Source organism: Watersipora subatra, chromosome 2 (genome assembly GCF_963576615.1).
Source record: "Watersipora subatra chromosome 2, tzWatSuba1.1, whole genome shotgun sequence".
Taxonomy (NCBI): Eukaryota; Metazoa; Bryozoa; class Gymnolaemata; order Cheilostomatida; family Watersiporidae; genus Watersipora; species Watersipora subatra.
The window spans coordinates 75,463,380-75,486,541 of NC_088709.1; the positions used below are offsets into that span (position 1 = coordinate 75,463,380).

At 35.2% G+C, this 23,162-nt stretch overlaps 1 protein-coding gene across 1 annotated transcript; it reads right to left on the reverse strand.

Moving 5' to 3' along the window:
* Window positions 1-1,461: 1,461 nt before the first annotated feature.
* Window positions 1,462-21,904, reverse strand: LOC137388570 (potassium voltage-gated channel protein Shaw-like). Its single transcript, XM_068075052.1, has 11 exons — window positions 21,702-21,904; window positions 18,250-18,301; window positions 16,104-16,343; window positions 12,632-12,865; window positions 11,628-11,762; window positions 9,334-9,354; window positions 7,118-7,297; window positions 6,535-6,646; window positions 5,615-5,740; window positions 2,435-2,574; window positions 1,462-1,626 (listed from the first exon to the last, which is right to left on the reverse strand). The coding sequence occupies exons 1-11, from the start codon at window positions 21,902-21,904 to the stop codon at window positions 1,480-1,482; spliced, it is 1,590 nt and encodes a 529-aa protein (XP_067931153.1). The 3' UTR covers window positions 1,462-1,479.
* Between the last annotated feature and the right edge of the window lie 1,258 nt (window positions 21,905-23,162).

A 23,162-nucleotide genomic window follows, 5' to 3' on the forward strand; every position in this document is an offset into this window, starting at 1 on the left:
CTCTCCTCTATAAGAATACAGGAAAGAATAGAATTTTTGAGAATTAGGTGAACAGAGACTCTAGCAGTTGCAGTTCATGAGTTCAAATATCAAGTAGAGTTGTTACGGGCTGCTTCATTGGGGCTTGAGATAGAAAGATCAAAACAGCCTAAAGCAATTTTCTGTTATTTTCAATGTTTATTCAGTAAGGGATTGTACAATAACTAGTGCTCGGTTTGAAACCGTTTAATGGGCAGAAGAACTTGGTCTTTCCTGTTCAACACTTTTGGTTTCAGACACTTTTAACATTTTGATAGTTTGGGAAGGTCTGTTAGTGCATTTGTGCAGTTGATCATCCTACTAGAATATTCAGGTGCACTCTGAAAGTCACAAACATTATTCATGTTTTAAATTAGTAACCAAGAATCCAGAATGCAGCCAAAGACTATCTGTACTGTCGGTAGAAACTCTCAGTAAGCAACTTACAGGAAAAGATACTTTGACAACGAAACAATGATTAACCTGTGTTATACATTTTTCTACCCACACCTGGTTTATGGACTAGAGTTTTGGGGCCATACTGACTCAACAGATTTGAAAAATAATTTGCCACTACAGAAAAAAACTGTAAGAAGTATTTTAAAAATCAAACCAAAAGCATCAGGGATTAATAGCTTTTCTTCATTAAAAATTATGCCTGTAAAAATGCTTTTTTAATTCAAGCTTGTGCTGCATCTTATCAATGTTTTTTAAAGTATTTATTGAATAATTTAGCTGCATTAAATTATTCATTAAATACTCATTTGACTTTCATGACTTGGCTTCAAATGTTATAAAAGTGAAACTGGTGAAGCGCTTGGGGGCAGGTGGTGACGGTGGTGCTACTGGTTCTCGCTCATCTGCGTGATGCCATTACCGTGTCTGTTCTTCTACAAACAACCAGTAGGCAGTCCTGCTGCTAGTCTTAAACTATCGGAAAGTCCCTTTTGCTTTACGTTTGTATTTTTATTATTTTCTATTCTTTACCTATAAGCGGCACACAACCGCCTGCACACGCACAAATAAGTTAAGAGAAACCTGGCTGTTATTATCTTTGGTTGTGATATTATGAGAAGCAGAAGCTAAACATAATAAGTATAAAAGCATACTATAGCATCTGTAGACTCGAAGAGCAGGTACTTGTCAGTGGCCAATGAATATGGAAGATAAATGTATAATGTAATAATATAGAGTTGGTGTGCAACACAGTGAATCACAATACAGGCAGGTCACACGAACCCCTACGAGCCTTTTAAATTATTTATACATGAATACATTTTGAATATTAGCAAATAATAGTATATATTGCTAAACTCTGGCAATAGGGGAGTACTGAGTTTTATAGGAATAGATTGTCACTTGATACTGCATAAGGAATATTATTGTAATGTGCACTGGTTTGATTTCACGTGAAGAGTAGGAAAGTCAGCATTTTTTGGCAGCTTGAAACGGTTACTAAGACTAGCTGAGAGATGGTTGGCCGGGCTGGACTACTTCACACAAGACTCCATTTGTTTGATTCTTCCTTTCTTCCAAGTTTAGTTCCAGCGCCTCATTGGTACATGCTATGTTGTTGACCGCACACAGAGAGGACAGGGTGGCTACCAGCTACAATATAACACAGCACTCTCTGATGAACACGCTATTTCTAAAAAAGCTGAAAAATATTAAGCATCAGCCCGACAACTGTAGTTCAATTTTTGCTTAGTCATGATGTATTTTTAATTCGTTTTAAAAGTAATTAAACACTGCTCTGTCCTTGAAAAGATTTTCATGGCAATCGCAGTACAGTATAAATTTTGCTGATCCATATTGTACAGAGGTATAGCAGATGCATTAATAAATAACATAGGAGGAGAATAAGGCTACAGAAGGTAGTAGTTTTAGCTAGTTCAAACCGGAAGAGCTGCGAAGGTTTAGATAGTCAAGAGTAGGAAATAGGTGATGGTTTCTTGTATCATCGTTTTTCCAATCAATATCTTTTTTATTTTAAACCGATAAGTTAGGGAGGAAGGGCTTACTTGCCTTGCTTGGCAAGAACTGCTATTTCTATAAAATAATCACTAAGCACTGACAATGACTCATAGCATTGGGAGGAGAAATATCACATTTAGGGGTTGAAGCTTACTGACACTTCTTGACACTTACTTACACAGCCAGTGACACCTGATGGCGGGTGATATGACAGTTTTTGACAATAATCAGTCGGTGCTAGAAAGGGCAAGTTGGTCGTGGCAGGTGGAGACAGATGTGCAAGGTGAATTGGGCCAGATTACAACCGGTTGCACAAACAGCTTATACCTGAGGTAATGATTAAAGGATCACACAACTTGGTCTCCCGTAGACTAGCGGATAGACTAGCAGGTAGACTAGCGGGTCTAGGTGGTCTTGCACTGATTAGAGAGTCGCTACCTACGGGCATTTTGCTGATTGACAGACCGAGATTCTTTCTCATGTTTTTGTTTCTTCTTAACTCCTGTACGGTTTCCTTAGGCAGCTTTATTCTTGTTTTAGCATGAGTATAGTAGAGTGAGAAGTTGTTGACCACAATCGGCACTAAAAAGAGACAACTCTAACAAATTAAAGAATACTTAAATACGATTTTATTTCATAGGTCTGTAATTAGACATTAGGTAAGGCGTTAATTTCGGACTATGTTCCAGTGAACTGATCTTTGGAATATAATTGTTTTTTTAATTAAGCTCATAAAAACATTTGAAAAAGTAGAGTTTTATTTAGGCAATAGATATATTTAAATTAAATTGGTAATTCTAGCTGAAATGACTAAATTATTTGTTATCAAATGTCCATTTAAAATAGAAACTGTGTTTTGGGAATACATCCTTATTTGAATAATACTTTTTGAAAGATCGAAACTGTACATATTATCTGAATAATACCACTTGAAAGAACGAAGCTGTACAGACTGGAGTACTCATTATCTGAATATTACCCCTTGAAAGAACAAAGTTATACATATTGGAGTACTTATTATCTGAATAATACCCTTTGAAAGAACCAAGTATACATAGTGGTGCACTTATTATCTGAATAATACCCCTTGGAAAAACGAAGCTATACATAGTGGTGTGCTTATTATCTGAATAATACCCCTTGAAAAAATGAAGCTATACATAATGAAGTACTTATTATCTGAATAATACTCTATGAAAGAACGAATATATACATATTGAAGCACTTATTTTCTGAATAATACCACTTAAAAGAGCAGATTTGTACATATGTGCATGGGAATTTCAAACAAATACTCAATATCATCTTTGTCAATAGATTCTTCTGATGCAGAGCTGCGAGCCATCTAATTGCCTCTATGACTGTCATAAGATTTGGACAAGGAGACATGATGAGACAACTCAACTGCTACAACTAACCGAGCTAAATATCATCTTATAAAATATGGAACATGTAATTTAATAGCAGATCAATAGCCTTTTCAATTGTTTATGTGTTTGTTTATCAAAAAGGAACATTTAAAAAAAGTATAGCAAAGCTGGTATAGAAATAGACCAGATTTAAAAGAAATCATAGAGCTATGCCTAAAGAATCTAGGGGCAGCATTGCTGAGTAGGTTACAAGTAAGGTTATATGCCTAATGGCTCGCATGATTGTATAGTGAAGAGGTCAAGGAATATCCTTATTCTAGTATGAAAAGATCAAGGAATATCATGATTGTATAGTGAAGAGGTCAAGGAGTATCATGATTGTATTGTAAAGAGGTCTATGAATATCATGATTGTATAGTGGAGAGGTCTATGAATATCATGATTGTATAGTGGAGAGGTCTATGAATATCATGATTGTATAGTGGAGAGGTCTAAGAATATCATGATTGTATTGTAAAGAGGTCTATGAATATCATGATTGTATTGTAAAGAGGTCTATGAATATCATGATTGTATAGTGGAGAGGTCTATGAATATCATGATTGTATTGTAAAGAGGTCTATGAATATCATGATTGTATAGTGGAGAGGTCTATGAATATCATGATTGTATTGTGAAGAGGTCTATGAATATCATGATTGTATTGTAAAGAGGTCTATGAATATCATGATTGTATAGTGGAGAGGTCTATGAATATCATGATTGTATTGTGAAGAGGTCTATGAATATCATGATTGTATTGTAAAGAGGTCTATGAATATCATGATTGTATTGTAAAGAGGTCTATGAATATCATGATTGTGTTGTAAAGAGGTCTATGAATATCATGATTTTATTGTAAAGAGGTCTATGAATATCATGATTGTATAGTGGAGAGGTCTATGAATATCATGATTGTATAGTAGAGAGGTCACAGGGTTTCCTTTAAATAAGTTTTATTCTATTATAAGCAATATCGTTTAATTTTTATTAAAAATAATCAGAATTGGTCGATTCTCAGTAGCATGCTTATCTCATTTATTTATACAATTATTGAGTCAAGCTAATTATGAAAGCCTTTTTACAAGTCTAAAATCAAAGAAGTAATAAGAATATTTTGGTGTTTATATTATAAATTTTCCACTACTTTCTTCAAGCGGATACATAGTCAGAGCAGAGATCATACAGACGCAACATACCATAGGCCTATATATCAAATGAACTGACATAAAGCTCAAATGAGACAGTTTTTCTCTACCAGCAGCTCATTATAACAGTGAAGAGACGACTTCACGAATGCTTTGCGAATACTCATTACATGTAGTTTGTGTCCACCTTACCACTTACTTGTTTGATTCCTTCTTTAAATTTAATAGAAACATATATGATGACTTGCTGGCTTTCTAATTGAACAAGTCAGCAGTTTTTTGTGGCAAATTTAGAGGTCTGTAAATGGTCTTCATGTCTCCAAAGATGTGCCTAATCACCATGGTTATAGAAGGAGCAGATAGTGAACTCAACTAAACCACCATATAGACTAAGCACCAACACTCTGTTAATATTTTCAATGCGAAGCTAGATGCTATTCTTATGTTGGTGAGAGGATAACTGCTTGTTTATACGGCTATGAACCTAAACAATGTACATGCGTTATCGTGATTGCTTTAGTTGTCGCAAACCTGTTAGTTTAAAGGCACATTCAGATATCCTAGGTTTAGGTGGTGCACAGAATTGCTTTGATGTGGGGCATTCCAATTTCAATTGCGTATCTCTCATAAACTTAGGAAAATATTTTAGTTCTTGTTTTCAGTAGAGTACAACATAGTTGAGTTGAATAGCATCTATTGACCGGCGATAAGTTCATGTCTGATGAGGCATTAGCAGACGCCATGGCTTGAGATCCTTACAAATATTTTAATGCTTTTAGGCTATGATAACTGAACCACACAAAAACCAAACCCTCATTACTTAAAATGTTTTTGCATTCTTTTACGGGTCTTTAATAGAATAATTATTGGATCACCTACATACTCACAATATAACTGCGAGTTTATGGATAGATGTAGTACTAAACAAACACTTATCCAATACGACATGACATGACAGGTGTCTTTTCAACAGTTCATCAAGAGCACCTCTTTAGGGCACGAGCAGAGATGCTGAAGGTACCCTAAGCAACTCCATGTCTAGTCGAGGCAGCTAGTCTTACTGACCTGTGAAGGCAATGACAAGAACGCCAGACATCACACAGAGTGAGCCAACCAAATATCCAACTAGCTCTTTAGGGTGCTTGTCACCATACCCGACGGTTGTCATGGTTACCAGAGCCCACCAGAATCCTAAAGAGGTAAAGTTGCATCGATACGTTTATGTTTAAAAGTATTTGCGCTTTGTGTCAGTTATACTTAGATTTAGTTATGTTTGTACTGCTGAAATACAACACTTAAAAATAAGATGCTCTAGTGTTACGCTAGCTCTATTAGGAAGTAAGTGAGTATTGATTAAAAGTTTAGCATTTTTAGCTCAGCAAACTAACTGTAGTTTTTGAAGAGCTTCGCTGCAGTTCTGTGAGGTAGCTACAACCACTTTATGTAATGACATATTGTTTAGTAGAATAGGAAGCTTTTTAAAGAAAATCTCAAAAAGCCATTAGCGATATGATCCCATTAGATAGCAAAATAATCTTAGCAAGAATGAGAAGGAATGAGTTTTCGTAATTAGCAAATGAGAAAAACCGATTTATTAGAGGTCCATCTAAGCAAAGAACGAAATTCTTTGCTAGGATGGACTTGCAAATGAATTTAAATTATGTCTAGTTTTGTTCGGAATATGAGTAAGGCAAAATATTTAGTTTTGTCTTGAAAAATTGACTTTGACTAAAATCAATTTGTCTCATTATTTTTTAATGTTTACACAATTTTTCAAAATGATAAGAACACTGAGCAATAGAGATGTCATCATGAGTTACAATTCTGGTTTAAATTACATCATCATGCTTATCCAATGAGGTATTGAGATGTTTCCTCAGATGCATTATTAACATACAACGTTTGAGTGACCAAACTAACACTAGTTGCATTTGTAGAATGACTTTATTTGATTGTTACTGAAAATATTCATAGAGTTAACTTACCTATTGGGATTGAATCAAAATTTTCCTTTTCCGCATAATGAATAATACTTGCAAATATTAGTACTCCTGTCATCAAGTAGACAACCATTAGCAGGAGCTCTTTTGCACTCACCTGCCAAAATGTGTCACACAAATAATTACAAGCATTTACAAAGAATGCTCACCTGCTAACACCTACCGTTCCTTGCCATTCTACAAGTAGGACTCCCGCATGCGGGTGATACACAAATTCATGTAATTTAAAATAATTTGCAGATGACAAACTGCAGAGCTTGCAAACTAGTTTACAGTGCCGCACTAGAAGTTAGACGTGACTACATGAAAAACACTATGCAAAAACCAGTTATCAAAAATGTCACCGTGCAACCTAAAGCCAAAGGTTTCTCTGTATATTATAGAGTTATTTTTTACAGAGAAGAATGCAAGTGAATGCAATATTCTACATGCCATCAAAACAGGATAATATCAAGATGTTTTGTGCATTTATTTATTCTAGGCTAAACTCTGATGTTTGTCAGTCCTTTGGTAGATGGAGCAGCAGAAATATGATGGTCAAAAGCTTCTCACAGCGCTCTATACATACCTTTATAGTATAGGCAAGTATCTTAAAGGCAGCATAGTGCTTCATTAACTTGAAGACCCTGAGTATGCGCACTGTCCTCAGGACCGTGATGGCTTTCAGGAAGTCTCCAGCTCTCTCATATTGTCTGTAGTCGGTGCCAAGCAGAGCGCATCCAGATCCACTAGATAGCTCTACCACATGCTAGCAACACAATATAAGATGGAATGTGACTAGAAATACTGTCAGTAAACACAACTATTAAATAACTTCAAACAGCAGTTTGAATTTTATAATGATAATCCGATTTTGAATTAATTTTATCAGTGTAATTGGTTTTTTTATATTGAGTCTGAGATTTTTGGTCAACAAAGCTAAATATTGCGAATCCACCTAATTATCATTGGTTATCATTATTATTCAAATAAATAAATTCCCAGTTTTATCTGAATATGGTTAACTGATAGTATTCATTCACACATATGGTTAGTATGAAAATACAAATATGCTCTATGCTCAATCACTTACTTTGTAGCGATCATAAAGAATGAGGCTATGCATGCATGGGACACAGGCTTTATTCTTTGTTGGCATTTGATATGTTAGTGCTCAAGTTCTCCATTAGCGCAGAATGAAAACTTATTAGACTTATAAGCAGCAATTACCGAGGGTTATAAATTTACATATTATCTGGATAACACATGTTATTTGGATAACACATAGTATTTGGATAATACATGTTATTTGAATAACACATGTTATTTGGATAACATGTGTTATATGGATAACACGTGTTATTTAGATAACATAGCCGGATACTAAAAAACAGGATGCATGAAAGTCTCGCAACACACAATATAATGAGTACTCTAGTTTACTGCATACATAACATTTGAAATTTTGCTCTGCATGACAGTTCCATCCACTTCCTGTTTAGTAAACGAAGAAAAGCACAGAGTACTGAGCAGTAGACTTTCTCTTACTAGAATGGAGAATGTACCAAGGTGAAAAACATGCCTTGAACTAAACTTGACACACTTTTCCAAGAGGTACACAGAACATGTAGAGAAGTGTAGGCTAATAGACATCAATAACGGTGGACCATTGACATTTAATGGGGGTTGGTGAAACTGGTACTGCACACTTGATAAAATTGCTCTATTTAAATAAAACTCGGAGATTGCAACTAGTCTGATACTCTTGTGAAAAAGACATGGTCCAGTGGTTAGGGAGCCAACTTATATGATCAGTGGATCTGTGGGTCTGTGGTTCAAAACACACATGGCCCGTCAGTGGTGTCAGGAAAGGTGCCCAACCAAAACTATTCTGGTGCTACACATCAATCCAACGTCAGTAGAAACTATTCATATATTACTCTTTTCAAATGTACGGTAAGTCATGCTAGCAAATACACGTGGTATTAGTAGTACACTGTTGCGGTTTAAGTGTAAGCCAATCAGGGTCAAGACCTTTAAAACTGATCGTTAGAAAAATATGAATAAGTCACAAATAAAATCACAAATAAGGTAGGAACAAGTCAAAACTGATGAAACCATCAGTTTTAAGCTATTCCTATTTTATTCACTAAGGGGTATTTTGTCATAGACAGGACCATCATATTATGATCATCATGATCTAATAGTTTGGATTACACATTTCCCATATTCTCTATAGAGAACTGAAGTAGTATCCCTAGAATCTGATTGTATGACACTTAAACACAACAACGACTACTAACTATGGACAGTTTCACATTGCCTGCTTCAGATGATGTTCGGACTGTCTCCCATAGCACTGGAATGATTTAAGATTGGATGCCCTTTTTTGACATACCCTGGCAGGGTTTGAACCACTGCCCTGTTGTTCGGCAGTTCGCTAGTAAGCCCACTACCCAGAGTGGTAACCACGACACCGCATCTGCTCCACTAAAACCTTAGTCTTTCAAAGCACTACACATTGTTTGCAGATTGCAGAAGGTGGTAAGGTACCAAAACACATACATGTATGCTATTGAATCTTATTAAACACACAATACCTCCTGCAACCAGTTGGAATCCTGTTGATTATATACCGCTGACTACAAACAATAAAACAATCCCAGACTAAATAGAGTTAAATCTCAGGCTGAATAGAGCTAAAAATCTATTAAAATGCAACAACAGTTCTGAGCTATTAAAGAAATTAGGTTAAGAATTAGGATAGTAGAAGAAACAGTGAAAAGGAGAACATGCATATTTTACCTCTTTCTGGTGAGTTATTATCTAATAAAAGTTAGCATGAGACTGAAGCAAATATGGACCAATGAGATTAACTGTAGCAAATATGGGCCAATGAAATTACTTGTGACAAATGTTGTTCAATGAAATTAGAATAATCTTTTCCGGTTTGTGATAGGAGAAGGTTTATAGGTACCCTGCCTACACCTGACTGCACAAGTCAGAGTGGCACAATTCGTAAAGAAAAATGTTTGGCGTACACATCAGCAGGAGGAGAGAAGCATTTTATGGCCTACGAAGCATGCTGCCATTGATTTGCTAAGGTGCTGTTTTGCTATTTAGATTAGTAGGAATAGCGGAAGGCATATACAGCCAGGGATCATGCAGGAAGTGAGAAGCAAATAAAATCTGAAAACTGAAAACTTCAACTTATCAGCACGTCACTTACGCTGTCAAGGTGAAGCGCTGATGTCTGCAAAGCATTATGGGTTCAAAACAAGGAAACATTAAAAGGTGTTCAGAAGGTGACTGCAGTGATCAGACAATATCTCAGTAACTGATAGTTTGTCATCTACTCAATAACATTGGACCAACATTATAATGCAGTGTAAGTGTTCCTGCTGATGCAGAAGCCAAAGTCTCCAAAAGCCTTAAAACTATAAATCTTACGTATCGTAAATCTCATAGACTGCAGATGATTAAATTTTACTCAAAACCATATTGAAACCATAATAAATGAATAGAAAATAAGAATTGAAAGTTTTATTTATGTAACGCTGCATAACTCTATGCAACTCTGCATAACTTTATATAACTTTGCATAACACTATGTAACTCTGATAAGTCTATGTAACTCTGCATACTTCTCTGTAACACTGCTTAACACTATGTAACTCAGCATAACTCTATGCAACTCTGCATAACTCTATGCAACTCTGCATAACTTTATATAACTTTGCATAACACTATGTAACTCTGATAAGTCTATGTAACTCTGCATACTTCTATGTAACGCTGCGTAACTCTATGCAACTCTACATAACTCTATGCAACTCGACACAACTTTATATAATTCTGCATAACACTATGTAACTCTGATAAGTCTATGTAACTCTGCATAACACTATGAAACTCTGCATAACTCTATGTAACTCTGCATAACCATATGTAACTCTAATAAGTCTGTGTAACTCTGCATCACTCTATGTAACTCTGCATAACTTTATGTATTTAGATATTAAACCAAAATAGAATAATCAACAGTTTAGAACATGAGGAATTTATAAATTCAAACATTTGGTGAGTTTAGGTTCTAAAGCTAGTCTGACCAATAACTGTGTATTCTTCATTTGACTAACTGCTGCAGGGTCAGTACTCAAGCAGCTCTCAGCTCTTTTATTAATAGAGTTAAATCCGTCTAAACACGGTCTATATATTCGGCTAATGAGAATATGATTAGGTTGCTTGTATCTGCCCCGTTCACCGTTATAGTAATGGAGCGAGGGAAGTGAGAACAGTAGAGCATTAACCTGTACAGCTACTGAGGCCAATGAGAATAGATCTCAGTTGTGTGAACGCGTGATGTCCTTGCTAGATTTTCTTTTACCAGTATTTGTTTATCCGTGGGATATCAAGAACTTGTGATAGGATTGTGCTTCTATTTACATCGCTATATTTTGTTACAGAGAAAAATGCTACACATTAACTATAGAAACGTTCAAATACAAGAATGCTTTGAGATCATGGCATAAAGTTTAGCTACGAAAAAGCTCAAATTTATCTTAACGTTTCCACGGGCAGTGCGAACTTACGCTCTTGGTTTTAATATTTCTGTTATAAGTGAGAATATTTTTGTTCTGATACAAGTTGCTCGTATAAACCATTGTTGTCATCATTAGCTGAACATAAATCTTCAATGAAACTATCTTGCGCTGAAAATATATCAAATGGAGTTAATTGTTAGAATCAACTATTTCAGCCAAGTACACATCTGTCGGTTTAATTTCTGCTGACAAAATAACCTACATGTTAGTTTTGAAATGACTCATCAACAAAATATTGCTGATGTGCGGCCAATGTGTTGGTTAACGAAAAAGATGCATTTCATGGGTATGTTTATTCGGTCCTTATAAGGGTGTAGCGGATGTGGCAGCCCTCAGTTTTATGCATAATAAACAAATCAGCTAAGATCTTATGATGTTTTCAATATCAGCCGCACTATATGTACTGTAGGTATTTCACAGACTCAATTGTCAAGGTCAGCATAATATAGTTGGACAAAAATATATGTGGAGTTGAGGTGAGATAAGACAACTCACCGTGTGTTTGATTATGATGGAGATAAGCTGTGGTATTACACAAAAGATGTCTATGTGGTTGAGAGGGCTCTTGAAAAACTTGCAGAGGTTTGGGCAGAAACTTAGTCGAATAATGAGTTCCAGGAGGAAGTAAGCCTGAAAAAGAGCACTTATGGTCAATTAAGGATTGTTCCTTAGTATTATTACTGGTTATAGCGTGTGACCCATATGTATTGTGCTTAGATCGTATACAATGCATATATAGCAAGGTTAGCAAGCATAGTTTTATAGCTTGTATAGCATATACAAGCTATAAAACTATGCATGCTAACAATGCTATAACATGTATAGAATGTATAGTCTTATAGTTTGTATAGCATGCATAGAATGTATAACTGTGGCTATATACATATATATATACATATATATACATGTATATGCATATATATACTGTGTATATAGTGCGTATTTCACGCATAGGTTTATAGTTTATATAGCATATATAGGATGTTTAGTCTGTGTAGCGCATATAGGGTGTATGATGTGTATGGTATATATAAGTTGTATGAAATGTATAGCATGTATAGCAGGTATAGCGTGTACAGCTTTCATATGTTGTATAGTAGCGCATAGCTTACATAGAACTGATGTTTTATACCGATATAAAATGATAAATACATGCACTAAGCAAGATGGAATCCTAATCTTGCACCTCTATTGTGCAGCAGATATTCTGTAAACTGAACAAGGATGCTATAACAATAAACATCTTCACCTGACAATAAATAAATACCCTCACTCCCTAAACCCCAATCAAAATGATACAGCTTTCTATGGAACTCAGTCTTGAGTATAAAAACAAAGAGACATGTTCTAGATGAGCCGATGTAGTCTATGGAAACCTACTATGAGAATATTCACTAACCATTCTAAATTGTACAGTTAATAGAGATGTGAGCATTACATGTATGACTTTAGACGAGTAGTGAGAGTACTAGTTATTCAGAGATTTATCGCTGACTCACAAGGCAGATGTCATCAATAGTGCTGAGCACAGGATGTGGTTCTGTATGTGGATACTGAGATGAATTGGAACAGTTGCTGGCATCCGTATCTGTACTTGTTAGATAATCTGCTGGGTTCGGAGCTTTGGCCGTTCTATCTTTGTCATAGTAAACAACTCTGAACATGTAGTGCGACTCCAGTATCGTCTCTAGGATGGAGATAATTACAAAACTCATAGATATGCCCATGAGAATCTGAAAATACAGAGTTCATAGATATAAATGTTACTTGCTTTTTGGTCCTGCAAAGATTTTCTACAAGCAAACAATTATTTGAAAGGCTTACCATTTGCATACACATCAATGCTATAAAAATCACATACAGAGACTATGAAGTTGTCTACTCCTGTCTGCGCACCCGTTCTGACTATTACTCAGCTACCTCACCAGGATAGCTTATTCCACCAGACAATTTAACTTTAATAAGGAGTTATCTCCTCGTGAACCATGTTTTACTTTTTTGTCATGCTTGTAGATGAGCAGTAATAGAGATCAATGACAAGCACCATTTATTATATGATATTTAATTAGCTGATAATTTTATCTACTAAATGAACAAAACTATGTAATGGGCAACTCATAACAGCCGTGCCGTTCTTGTGGCTCAAGTATTTTATAGAACTCTGTCTAAGATAGGCTAATAAAGTTCTCACAGTCAAGACTGAGTTCCATAGAGAGCTGTCTCATTTGGATTGAGGTGTAGGGTGTAACGGTATTTATTGGCTACAATACTGAATTGTGTGCATCAGGTGAAAGATGTTTATTGTTATGGCATCCTTGTTCAGTGTCCAGAGTATCCGCTACACCATAGATTTTATTTCCTTCTAATTTAATATTTATAATCTTTATATCAGAAAAAAATATCAGTTCTATGTATGCGCTATCTAAGTTCTATCTATGCGCTACTATACAACATATGAAAGCTGTACAAGCTATGAAAGCTATACAAGCTATACATGCTATACCAATCTTACTAATCCATCCGCTATGTTGAAGTGATTAATCTCAGTCTATCAACCAAATGTCAAATTACACGTGTCTCTCAGCGATCATATATTTCTCATCCATTAGTGGTAAGATATGACCAGTGTATTTTGCTAATAATTAATTTTTGAAATGAAATGATTACGCCAGGCATTAATCTGGCATCACGATTGGTTGGTTCATAATTAATCCTACCAAACATGAGCAGTTTATACACTTGTTTATATAAATAGATAACTAATGTGCCATTTTATTGCAAGTTAATTCACAAAATTTCATGGCATAATTTTCATCTCCAAACTATCAAGTATAGATGGAGACCTTTTAGAGTTTGAACGCTGAACAAATCATAATAAAATGACTCAGTCAAATGAAATAAAACTCAAATGTCGCTAATTATACAAGTTTAAAAGTTATACTGCAGCATTCTAACAAGCTTATAAACAGTACATGACTTTAACTTACTGTAACACAGATCTACCTTAATAGTTACATAACAATCAGTGGACTAAAAATCTGGTTGAAACAGGATTTTGATCATTCTATGGGATTGCACTAGCAGCAACAGATATACTTTTATGTGGAACTTTAATATTTTTAAATACTTTTTATAGAATTGATAGATACTCTTTATAGAACTGATAGATACTCTTTATAGAACTGATAGATACTCTTTATAGAACTGATAGATACTCTTTATGGAACTGTTAGATACTCTTTATAGAACTGATAGATACTCTTTATAGAACTGATAGATACTCTTTATAGAACTGATAGATACTCTTTATAGAACTGATAGATACTCTTTATGGAACTGATAGATACTCTTTATAGAACTGATAGATACTCTTTATAGAACTGATAGATACTCTTTATAGAACTGATAGATACTCTTTATAGAACTGATAGATACTCTTTATAGAATTGATAGGTCGAAGGTTGGGAAAACTCTGAACATTATTTATTAAGAAAACGACCTTCATCCTGAGACTAGTTGATGAAAGACAGTAACAATATTTGATATTTCTTAAATGTATTACATAGTTATTATAATATTTTACGTTTTCTTGTTTCTACGAAAATAATCAAAATGAAAACTGACACATCAGAAATGTGAAAACTTGCTTCCTATTTCAAAAATTAGCAAGCAGCCTGTTAAACTTTAAAGGTTAAAGGTTCAAGGTTCAAGGTTAAAGGCTCAAGGTTAACGATGTTAGTCTTGAACAATATTCTAAACATTATAAAATGTGACTGACTTCAAGTGTATGAATACAGCATCCTTCCATTCAAATGTGGAGATAAAATTCTGTCAGAGAGGAGATCAACAAGACTACTCGGTTTCATCAAAAGCGATGATCTTACATGGTTCAAATATATTGATCATGCTTGCAGCAAGCTTTCATCAAACATGTTCTTTTTGAGACAGTGCAGACATTTCAGATACAAAAAGATAGCGGTTGTTTTATTTTCAATTTGTGGGTCATCATCTTGTCAATGGCGTTGATGTACATGTATATTTCCCGCCTCACCATATCGACAGTAGTAAAAACTATTTGTCTTACAGAACTCTATACAAAGAGTTGTGTACTTCCATCACTTATTCCAGCTCACTATGATTCTACTAATCACATTATAAAATCTTTGAACATATTGCCTTATCCCAAACTCGGTTGTGTCAGCATTGGTGTTGCAGGTTTCTCAATTCAATGAAACTATGCTCAGAGTATTTCTATTTATTCTTCCACACATATGACAAACATCATTTTCTATCCCGTGACACCAACATACTACATCCATCACCGTATGTTCCAGTTTATAAACCTTCTGTTTTCACAACCTACAATCCACTATCCCGACTCCTCCCCAATACTATTAGCCAACATTTAAAACACTTTTGTTCAACTCCCTCAATAATTCTTGATTTCTCTTTACTCTTTTTTTTAGCAATTAATGAAAAACATCATTTTGTTATTAATTACTAATGCTGATAAAAAGTTATTCAGAGAAGTATAAATGTAGGCAGCCGTCTATGAAGAAAATGCTCTCAGCATCAGTCATATTTATTAAATGAATCACCAAAACAGATTTATCGCTGTCTCATTGATTTATGAAAGTTTTTTAAGAAATTTTATACATTTCTTAGCAAGTTTTTAGTTTTCAATGTTGATAGACTTTTTATTATGCTTCCAGCGTATAAAAGCATTGCCACACTCAACAGTGTAATGCGATTGACTCATGAATTCTATGACCGCAAACTGAAGGTAAGTTATCTTTGACCTTGACCCATCCGATTTCATCTGTGCTTTGCGCAAGCGCATCGGTAACAATTCTATTTCGTTTTTTGGCGTTTTTTCCTCTGAAAAACGATATTTGAAGTAAAACTTATTACACCTGTCGACTAGGTTTCAAACTTCTTATGCATATAAAAGAAAGCAGGTATGTGTCATACTTTCCCTGTGTTTGTCTCTGAAGGAAACTCGAGAGCCATCCACGCTTTTCTTTTGAACTGCTGCCAGCGAGTGCCCGTATTTTTCAGTGTTTTTGTCTCTTCTATAAAATTATACTCTTCTTCTCCACCAAACGCTGACTCGAGATTGGCCAACGTTTCCTTGTGGCTGTGATACTTTGCATAGCTGCCCCAACAGCAGGGCTCTATCTCGGCTTCGCTCAGACCCCAGAACTCTAGTTCCTGCAGCAAAGTTAAGTGTTCATCTATTAGAAGAAAATTGATTTTACTGCTAATAGAGTGATTATCCAGTATAAACAATATCAACTATGGATGATATAGTCGGTCATCTGGTCTATATGTGTCCCTAATCAAGGTTTGTTGACTTGACCAGCTCTGCTGATTATATTGTGACAGGTGTCTACAGGTTCCACAATCCATCAGCTTAATGGAGAGCTTCCTATTCTCTCTTGCTTTTAAAGTACTTCGCTAAGCTATATCAATAAAGGGCCGCATAAGATAAAACCCATTGATTAAAGCTAGATCCTAAGAACCATGGCTAATACATTTGTATCATTCACTCGCCATGGTTAACAGGGTCTGAAAAATCTGGTTAGTTCTTATACAGTTATCTAGTTTCAAACATGGGCGTCCATTTTAATCGTAAATTGATATTCAAAAGTCTTTTTATAATTTCATGGAAAGGTTTATCAACTTTCAACCAGAGCCTGCATTCTGATATAATGTAGACTCTGATCTTTGTGAATGACTTCTTTTTTATGACCCAGCGTTCGATTAACGACACTTTTTTGTAAAATTATCTCTTAGCCAAAGGCTTAAACAGACCCGACTGGAAAGTTGAATTTAATTAGCCTATGTTTTCCAGTTTTTAAAACCATAATAGCTTTAATAACTTATATCTTTTTAATACTTTCCAATACTTCGGGAACACAGGCAACTGTTGCAGTTCGTCACAAGAATGGAAAAACTGAGACACAGATTTGATGAATTGAAATGCTAAATTTATCTGATGCCATGTTTAGCTGCCATGCTTAGTTTTCACATTTCACTGTCACGCTTAGCTGTCACGTTTAGCTGTCACGTTTAGCTGCCATGTTTAGTAACTGACATGTTTAGCTGCCATCATGCATAGCTGCTGCAGATGATGAAATTATAACAGACTTTAAGAAGGTGATGCATGTCAATAAACAGCAAAAAGGGTGTCATTCTGTAAAAAACTAATTACATTATGTTGTAATTGTTGAGTTACGCTGCCGTTACTGCTGCCACTGGTGCTGCTTGCCTAATAGAGCTAACTGATTTAGTTAAATCATTAGAGTTGAACAGCTGCCTTGTCTCTGATGAAACTAGTACCGGTACATCTAAATTAAATCTTTTTTTCTATTATTTTTATTTAATTTGCATAATTATGTAATCAATATTGCCTTTTAAGTTGTGCCACCTCTACTACTGGAAATACGTCATAAATTTCTCACCATAATCTTCCTTAGGAAATAAAAATCTGCTTTAACACCGTGATTGTGCAACAGAGCATAGAGATGCTTCCTTTATGGATTTTTAATGTTTGTTCACTGGAGCAAAGTACTCCTGAAGACTACTCATGGTCAGTCATGATACAAAGTGGGTGCCATTACTGGTTACGATACATTTGGACAGTTTATCTGACGAAAAACTTTCTGATTTTCCCAGTTTCTTTTATCTGTGCCTTTTATGGCTAATTTCAACTTTGCTGAACATAATATTATCTTATAATCTGTGATTTTCCCCAATCATTGTTTATGGTGATATTCTCTAGCTATTTTGATATTTACTTTTTAAGCCCTGACCCTCCACATCACCTCCCAACCACCTCTACCCAATTTTTTATCTCTAGTTTTCCACGCTGGCTTATTTTGCCCAACATGTCTTCCAGATTGTTTTTCAACCTTTGCGTTCTCCCAGTTGCTTTGTAAACCCACATTTCATCGTTTTAGTAGCATTTTTGGTTATTTTTGGACATTTGGGTTGTTGTTTCTTTAAAAATTATACACAGCTTGTACAGTATATGCTGTGTACATGTACTGTACAATGTATATGCTGTACGTATATGCTGTACAGCTGTGTACAGTATATGCAACCACCTACTCACCTGTTTCATGGCGTTTCCGCAAACGTACTCAGCTACGTGTAATTCATCCGTTCTAAAAATATCACAAACATTAAACGATTTATTAGCCCTGGGGTCAATCAAATGCTCAGTTGGAAGTTGTGCGTGAATATAGACAGTAAATATAACGGCACTCTAAAGCTTTAATGTCATGTTGTATTCATGAGTCAAGAAACAAGAGGCCAGCTGAAAGTCTTTTGGACAGTGATGTAATATTAATAACTGTTGATGAGGAAGTTTGATAAAAATGATGACTTCTAAAAAGGTCAGCAGACAGCAAGCACTGACTCTACTACACTTATGCATTCATCTCATTAGCTTTAGATAAAACCTATCAGCTGTTTCTTCCACTCAGCGTGAGTTTCGGTTGGAAACAATAACCGACATCAATCAAAATACAGCCAAAAGTTTTGTAATTAAGCAAATATATGTTCCTTGGTATAATTCTCTTCTTTATAATTATCTACTACAATTGTTGCCAGATATTCAGAGATCTTGAATATGCATAGAATCCTGCTGGATTTTAGGTTTCGATGTAATCCTCAACATACTTTTGTCATTATTTTGCCCCGAACAAAGCCAATAGGTACATTGAACTTGTATTGTTTTCAATACTTCTATTACAAAATTGATTATATTCAAAAAACCTTTTAGTTACTAATGGCATTGCTAAGAGAAAATAGGCTGGTATGAGGTACTAGGTACAACACCCAGTTGACTCGTCGTTACGTGGCAACTGCACCGCAAGTTATGAAGCTGGCATATCTCAGCTGAAGAAATCAAAGTTTATAAAGTTTGAACCAAATGAATCAGAATCGAAATCTAAAAATTCACCTCATTTCTTCTATATCCTATTTTATAGTCTTCTACGTGTTGCACTATGAACCATACTTGAGCAGATCATTAGTAAAGAATAAAGTGAATATTGAATTCGTTAATAATATGTTGACCAATGGGACACGAGCTTTAGTTGCACCTGGCTGAACCAAACTACGATGTGTCATGAAGTATCGCATGTCATTTCTACCATGTCTCAAACAGTGCCACGTTTTATGCTTACCATGTGTCATGTCTACCATATGTCATGATGTACCAAATTTCCTGGTGTACCATATTTATATAGTGTACCATATTTCATGGAGTACCATTCGTCATGGAGTACCATTCGTCATAGAGTACTATGTGTCATAGAGTACCATGTGTCATAGAGTACCATGTGTCATAGAGTACCCTGCGTCATGGAGTACCGTGCGTCATGGAGAACCATGTGTCATGGTGTACCATGCGTCATAGAGTATCTTGTGTCATGGAGTACCATGCGTCATGGAGTACCATGTGTCATGGAGTACCATGCGTCATAGAGTATCATGTGTCATGGAGTACAATGCATCATGGAGTACCATGTGTCATGGAGTACCATGCGTCATGGAGTACCATGTGTCATGAAGTACCATGCGTCATGGAGTACCATGTGTCATGGAGTACCATGTGTCATGGAGTACCATGCGTCATGGAGTACCAGGTGTCATGGAGTACCATGCGTCATGGAGTACCATGCGTCATGGAGTACCATGCGTCATGGAGTACCATGCGTCATGGAGTACCATGCGTCATGGAGTACCATGCGTCATGGAGTACCATGCGTCATGGAGTAGCATGCGTCATGGAGTACCATGCGTCATGGAGTACCATTCGTCATGGAGTACCATGCGTCATGGAGTACCATGCGTCATGGAGTACCATGCGTCATGGAGTACCATGTATCATGGAGTACCATGTATCATGGAGTACCATGTGGTATCTTCAAAATGATGCAGCGAGTTTGTTTTGATACGTTTGGTCAGGTGATGCCCTTATTCTTTGGTTCAAATATGAATAGCAGATTGTAAGATATTTAATTGTAAGATAATCTTTTTACATTTCTACTATTAGTCACGTTCAAAGGTAAAAGAATATTGAACATTATTTCATTTTGTTGTTGTTTTCCTATTAAGCAGTAGCCCATGAGTGGGCGGGTAAGTGAGTCAGTCCGTGGATGAGTAGCTGAGTTGGTGAGTGGGTAGGTAGTTGAGTAAAAGAGAGAGATAGTGAGAGAGTACTACAAAAAAGCTTTTGATAAATACTGCAGAGGAGTTTATGTAGCAACAATGAAACAAATTTATTGTATAAAAAATTTACCAAATTAAATTGGTAAAGAAATAACCAATAAAAATGGTTGTTATACTAACTTTGCATTAAAGGCATGCAAATAGCACAGCATTGGCTATGTAGGAAACGGACAGAGCATCAATACCTTCACTTATACCGCATTTTTATATTATAAATAAATACGTTTCTTTCTCTTTTCATTTATGGTCTCTACACTTTTATTATCGATTTTTTTTTGCTTACGATCTTCAAGACCGTATGTCAAACAGTTCATACATGGGTGTTGAGACAATCTTAAGAAAAGGTTTGAAAGTACTAAATGGTTAATACATGTACATTAAGGCAATCCTAAGTAGAGGTTTGACTGTACCAAACAGTTTGTACATGTATGAAGAGGTAACCCTAAGTAGATGTTTGACTGTACCGAACAGTTTGTACATGTATGAAGAGGTAACCCTAAGTAGAGGTTTGATTGAACCAAACAATTTGTACACGTATGAAGAGGTCACCCTAAGTAGAGGTTTGACTGTACCAAACAGTTTGTACACGTATGAAGAGGTCACCCTAAATAGAAGTTTGCAAGTATTAAACAGTTCATACATTTATGCTAAGGAGAGGTTTGGCTGTAGTTATTATATACAATACATTTCACCAGTTTGTTTCACATTACAGATATTAAAGTATTTTAGCACTATATTATACTATAATATACTATAATATACTATAATATACTATAATATACTATATTATACTATAATATACTATAATATACTATAATATACTATAATATACTATATTATACTATAATATACTATAATATACTATAATATACTATAATATACTATAATATAGTAAAACATACTATAATATTAAAGTAGCAACTAAATTATTTATAACATAATACCTGAAGTAGCCTTTTTGGCAGACAGCAACTACCATTAAGTATTGACAGACAGTAACTCACCTGTAGTACTGACAGACAGTAACTCACTTGTAGTACTGACAGACAGTAACTCACTTGTAGTACTGACTAACAGTAACTCACTTGTAGTACTGACTAACAGTAACTCACTTGTAGTACTAACAGTAACTCTCCTGTAGTACTGACAGACAGTAACTCACCTGTAGTACTGACAGACAGTAACTCTCCTGTATTACTGACTGACAGTAACTCACCTGTGGTACTGACCGACAGTAACTCACCTGTAGTACTGACCAACAGTAACTCACCTGTGGTACTGACTGACAGTAACTCTCACCTGTAGTGATGACTGACATTAACTTACCTGTAGTACTCTAGTATGGATCTGAAAGCTTCTGGACTCCTATCATAAAAGTAGCAGTCTTTATGGGAGATATAAGTGTGATGAGACTTGCGGAGTGCGGCTATTTGTGACAGAGTTGTGCCTGGCAGCTTCTCTAATGTACTCGTATAAGTCCAGAACTCTCTTCCACCAACATTGATGCATATGAGCTCATTCTCCATCATGCCCTCACTGATGCCGACGTCTATTGTAATAGAAAGCTGTTTATAATACCTCTCTTCTTATTTGAGAGCTGAACAAAAACCTATGGTTGTTAAATGTGAAGAGAATTTAAAAATTTTGTTCATTTGCTGGTCAGATATCTTACACCGTATTATCAGCTCTAAAGTACTCTGATCTGTTTCTGATAACCTGTTAGAGATGCCTAGGTGAACATTAAGTGAACTTTTATAAACAGAATGTATTCCATTCACGTACAATTACATGTAATTCATATGCAGCTTGATGCTATGAAGTCTTGATGTTAGAGTTAATTGCAGTCAATGAGATGTTAGAGTTAATTGCATAGCCTTTGTCTTCTTACAGCAAAGTTATTGATACATTCAGAAATCCCCACCTACACTAGGTAAACACCTAGTCTATCTCATTTTAATTCTAGTGATCAGTCACAGCTTTCCAACGAAGTGGCTCTTTGCCGCTTCATACTCTGATGTTTAGGGTGTTTACTAATCTGACTGACTAACTGACAGATGGAGTGTATGTATGATAACCGACTAGAGTGAAAGGTTTCTTACAACATATTATAAGGTTTATTTTAACCAGTAAAAGCATTTATTATTATTTATACGTGTTTTAATTATTTATTATAAAGCGGATTGAAACCGATTCTAAACATTCTCCGATTCTAAATATAATAGCAATACTATTATATACTGAAAGTCGGTGAGCAAAAGACAGTGTTAGTTGTGGGTGATTATAACAATATAAATGTAATTAATATAATGTGTGTACTCGGCATCCCGTCGCGTCATCTTATCATTCATTGCACTTACATACCACAAGCGTACTTTACTAAGGTCGTTCTTAAATAACTACATTTTATTTCTAGATAAATACTTTATTAAAAAGCAAATCACTCTTTTCTGTCTGGCTATTTTGTACATTAAATAAAATAACCTTATAATAAAACATATAACTTAACATTATAATAAAAATGAATTGACAAACCTTAAAGCAAAAATATTATTTTAATCAAACAGCGTGGTCTGTAGTTTGCATTTTATCTATTTACCATATGCATTACATAATAAAAATATACAGTTCATTTTAAATTTCGCAATTTATTTTCGATTAAAAGGTATAGGCCCGACGAATAAATTGTCTTTATCAACAAAATTTATTAGTAAATTAGTAGCTTTTGAGTCATATTTATTATTTTTATTGTTATTACTTATTCAAAACGTATTATATTTTACATACTCA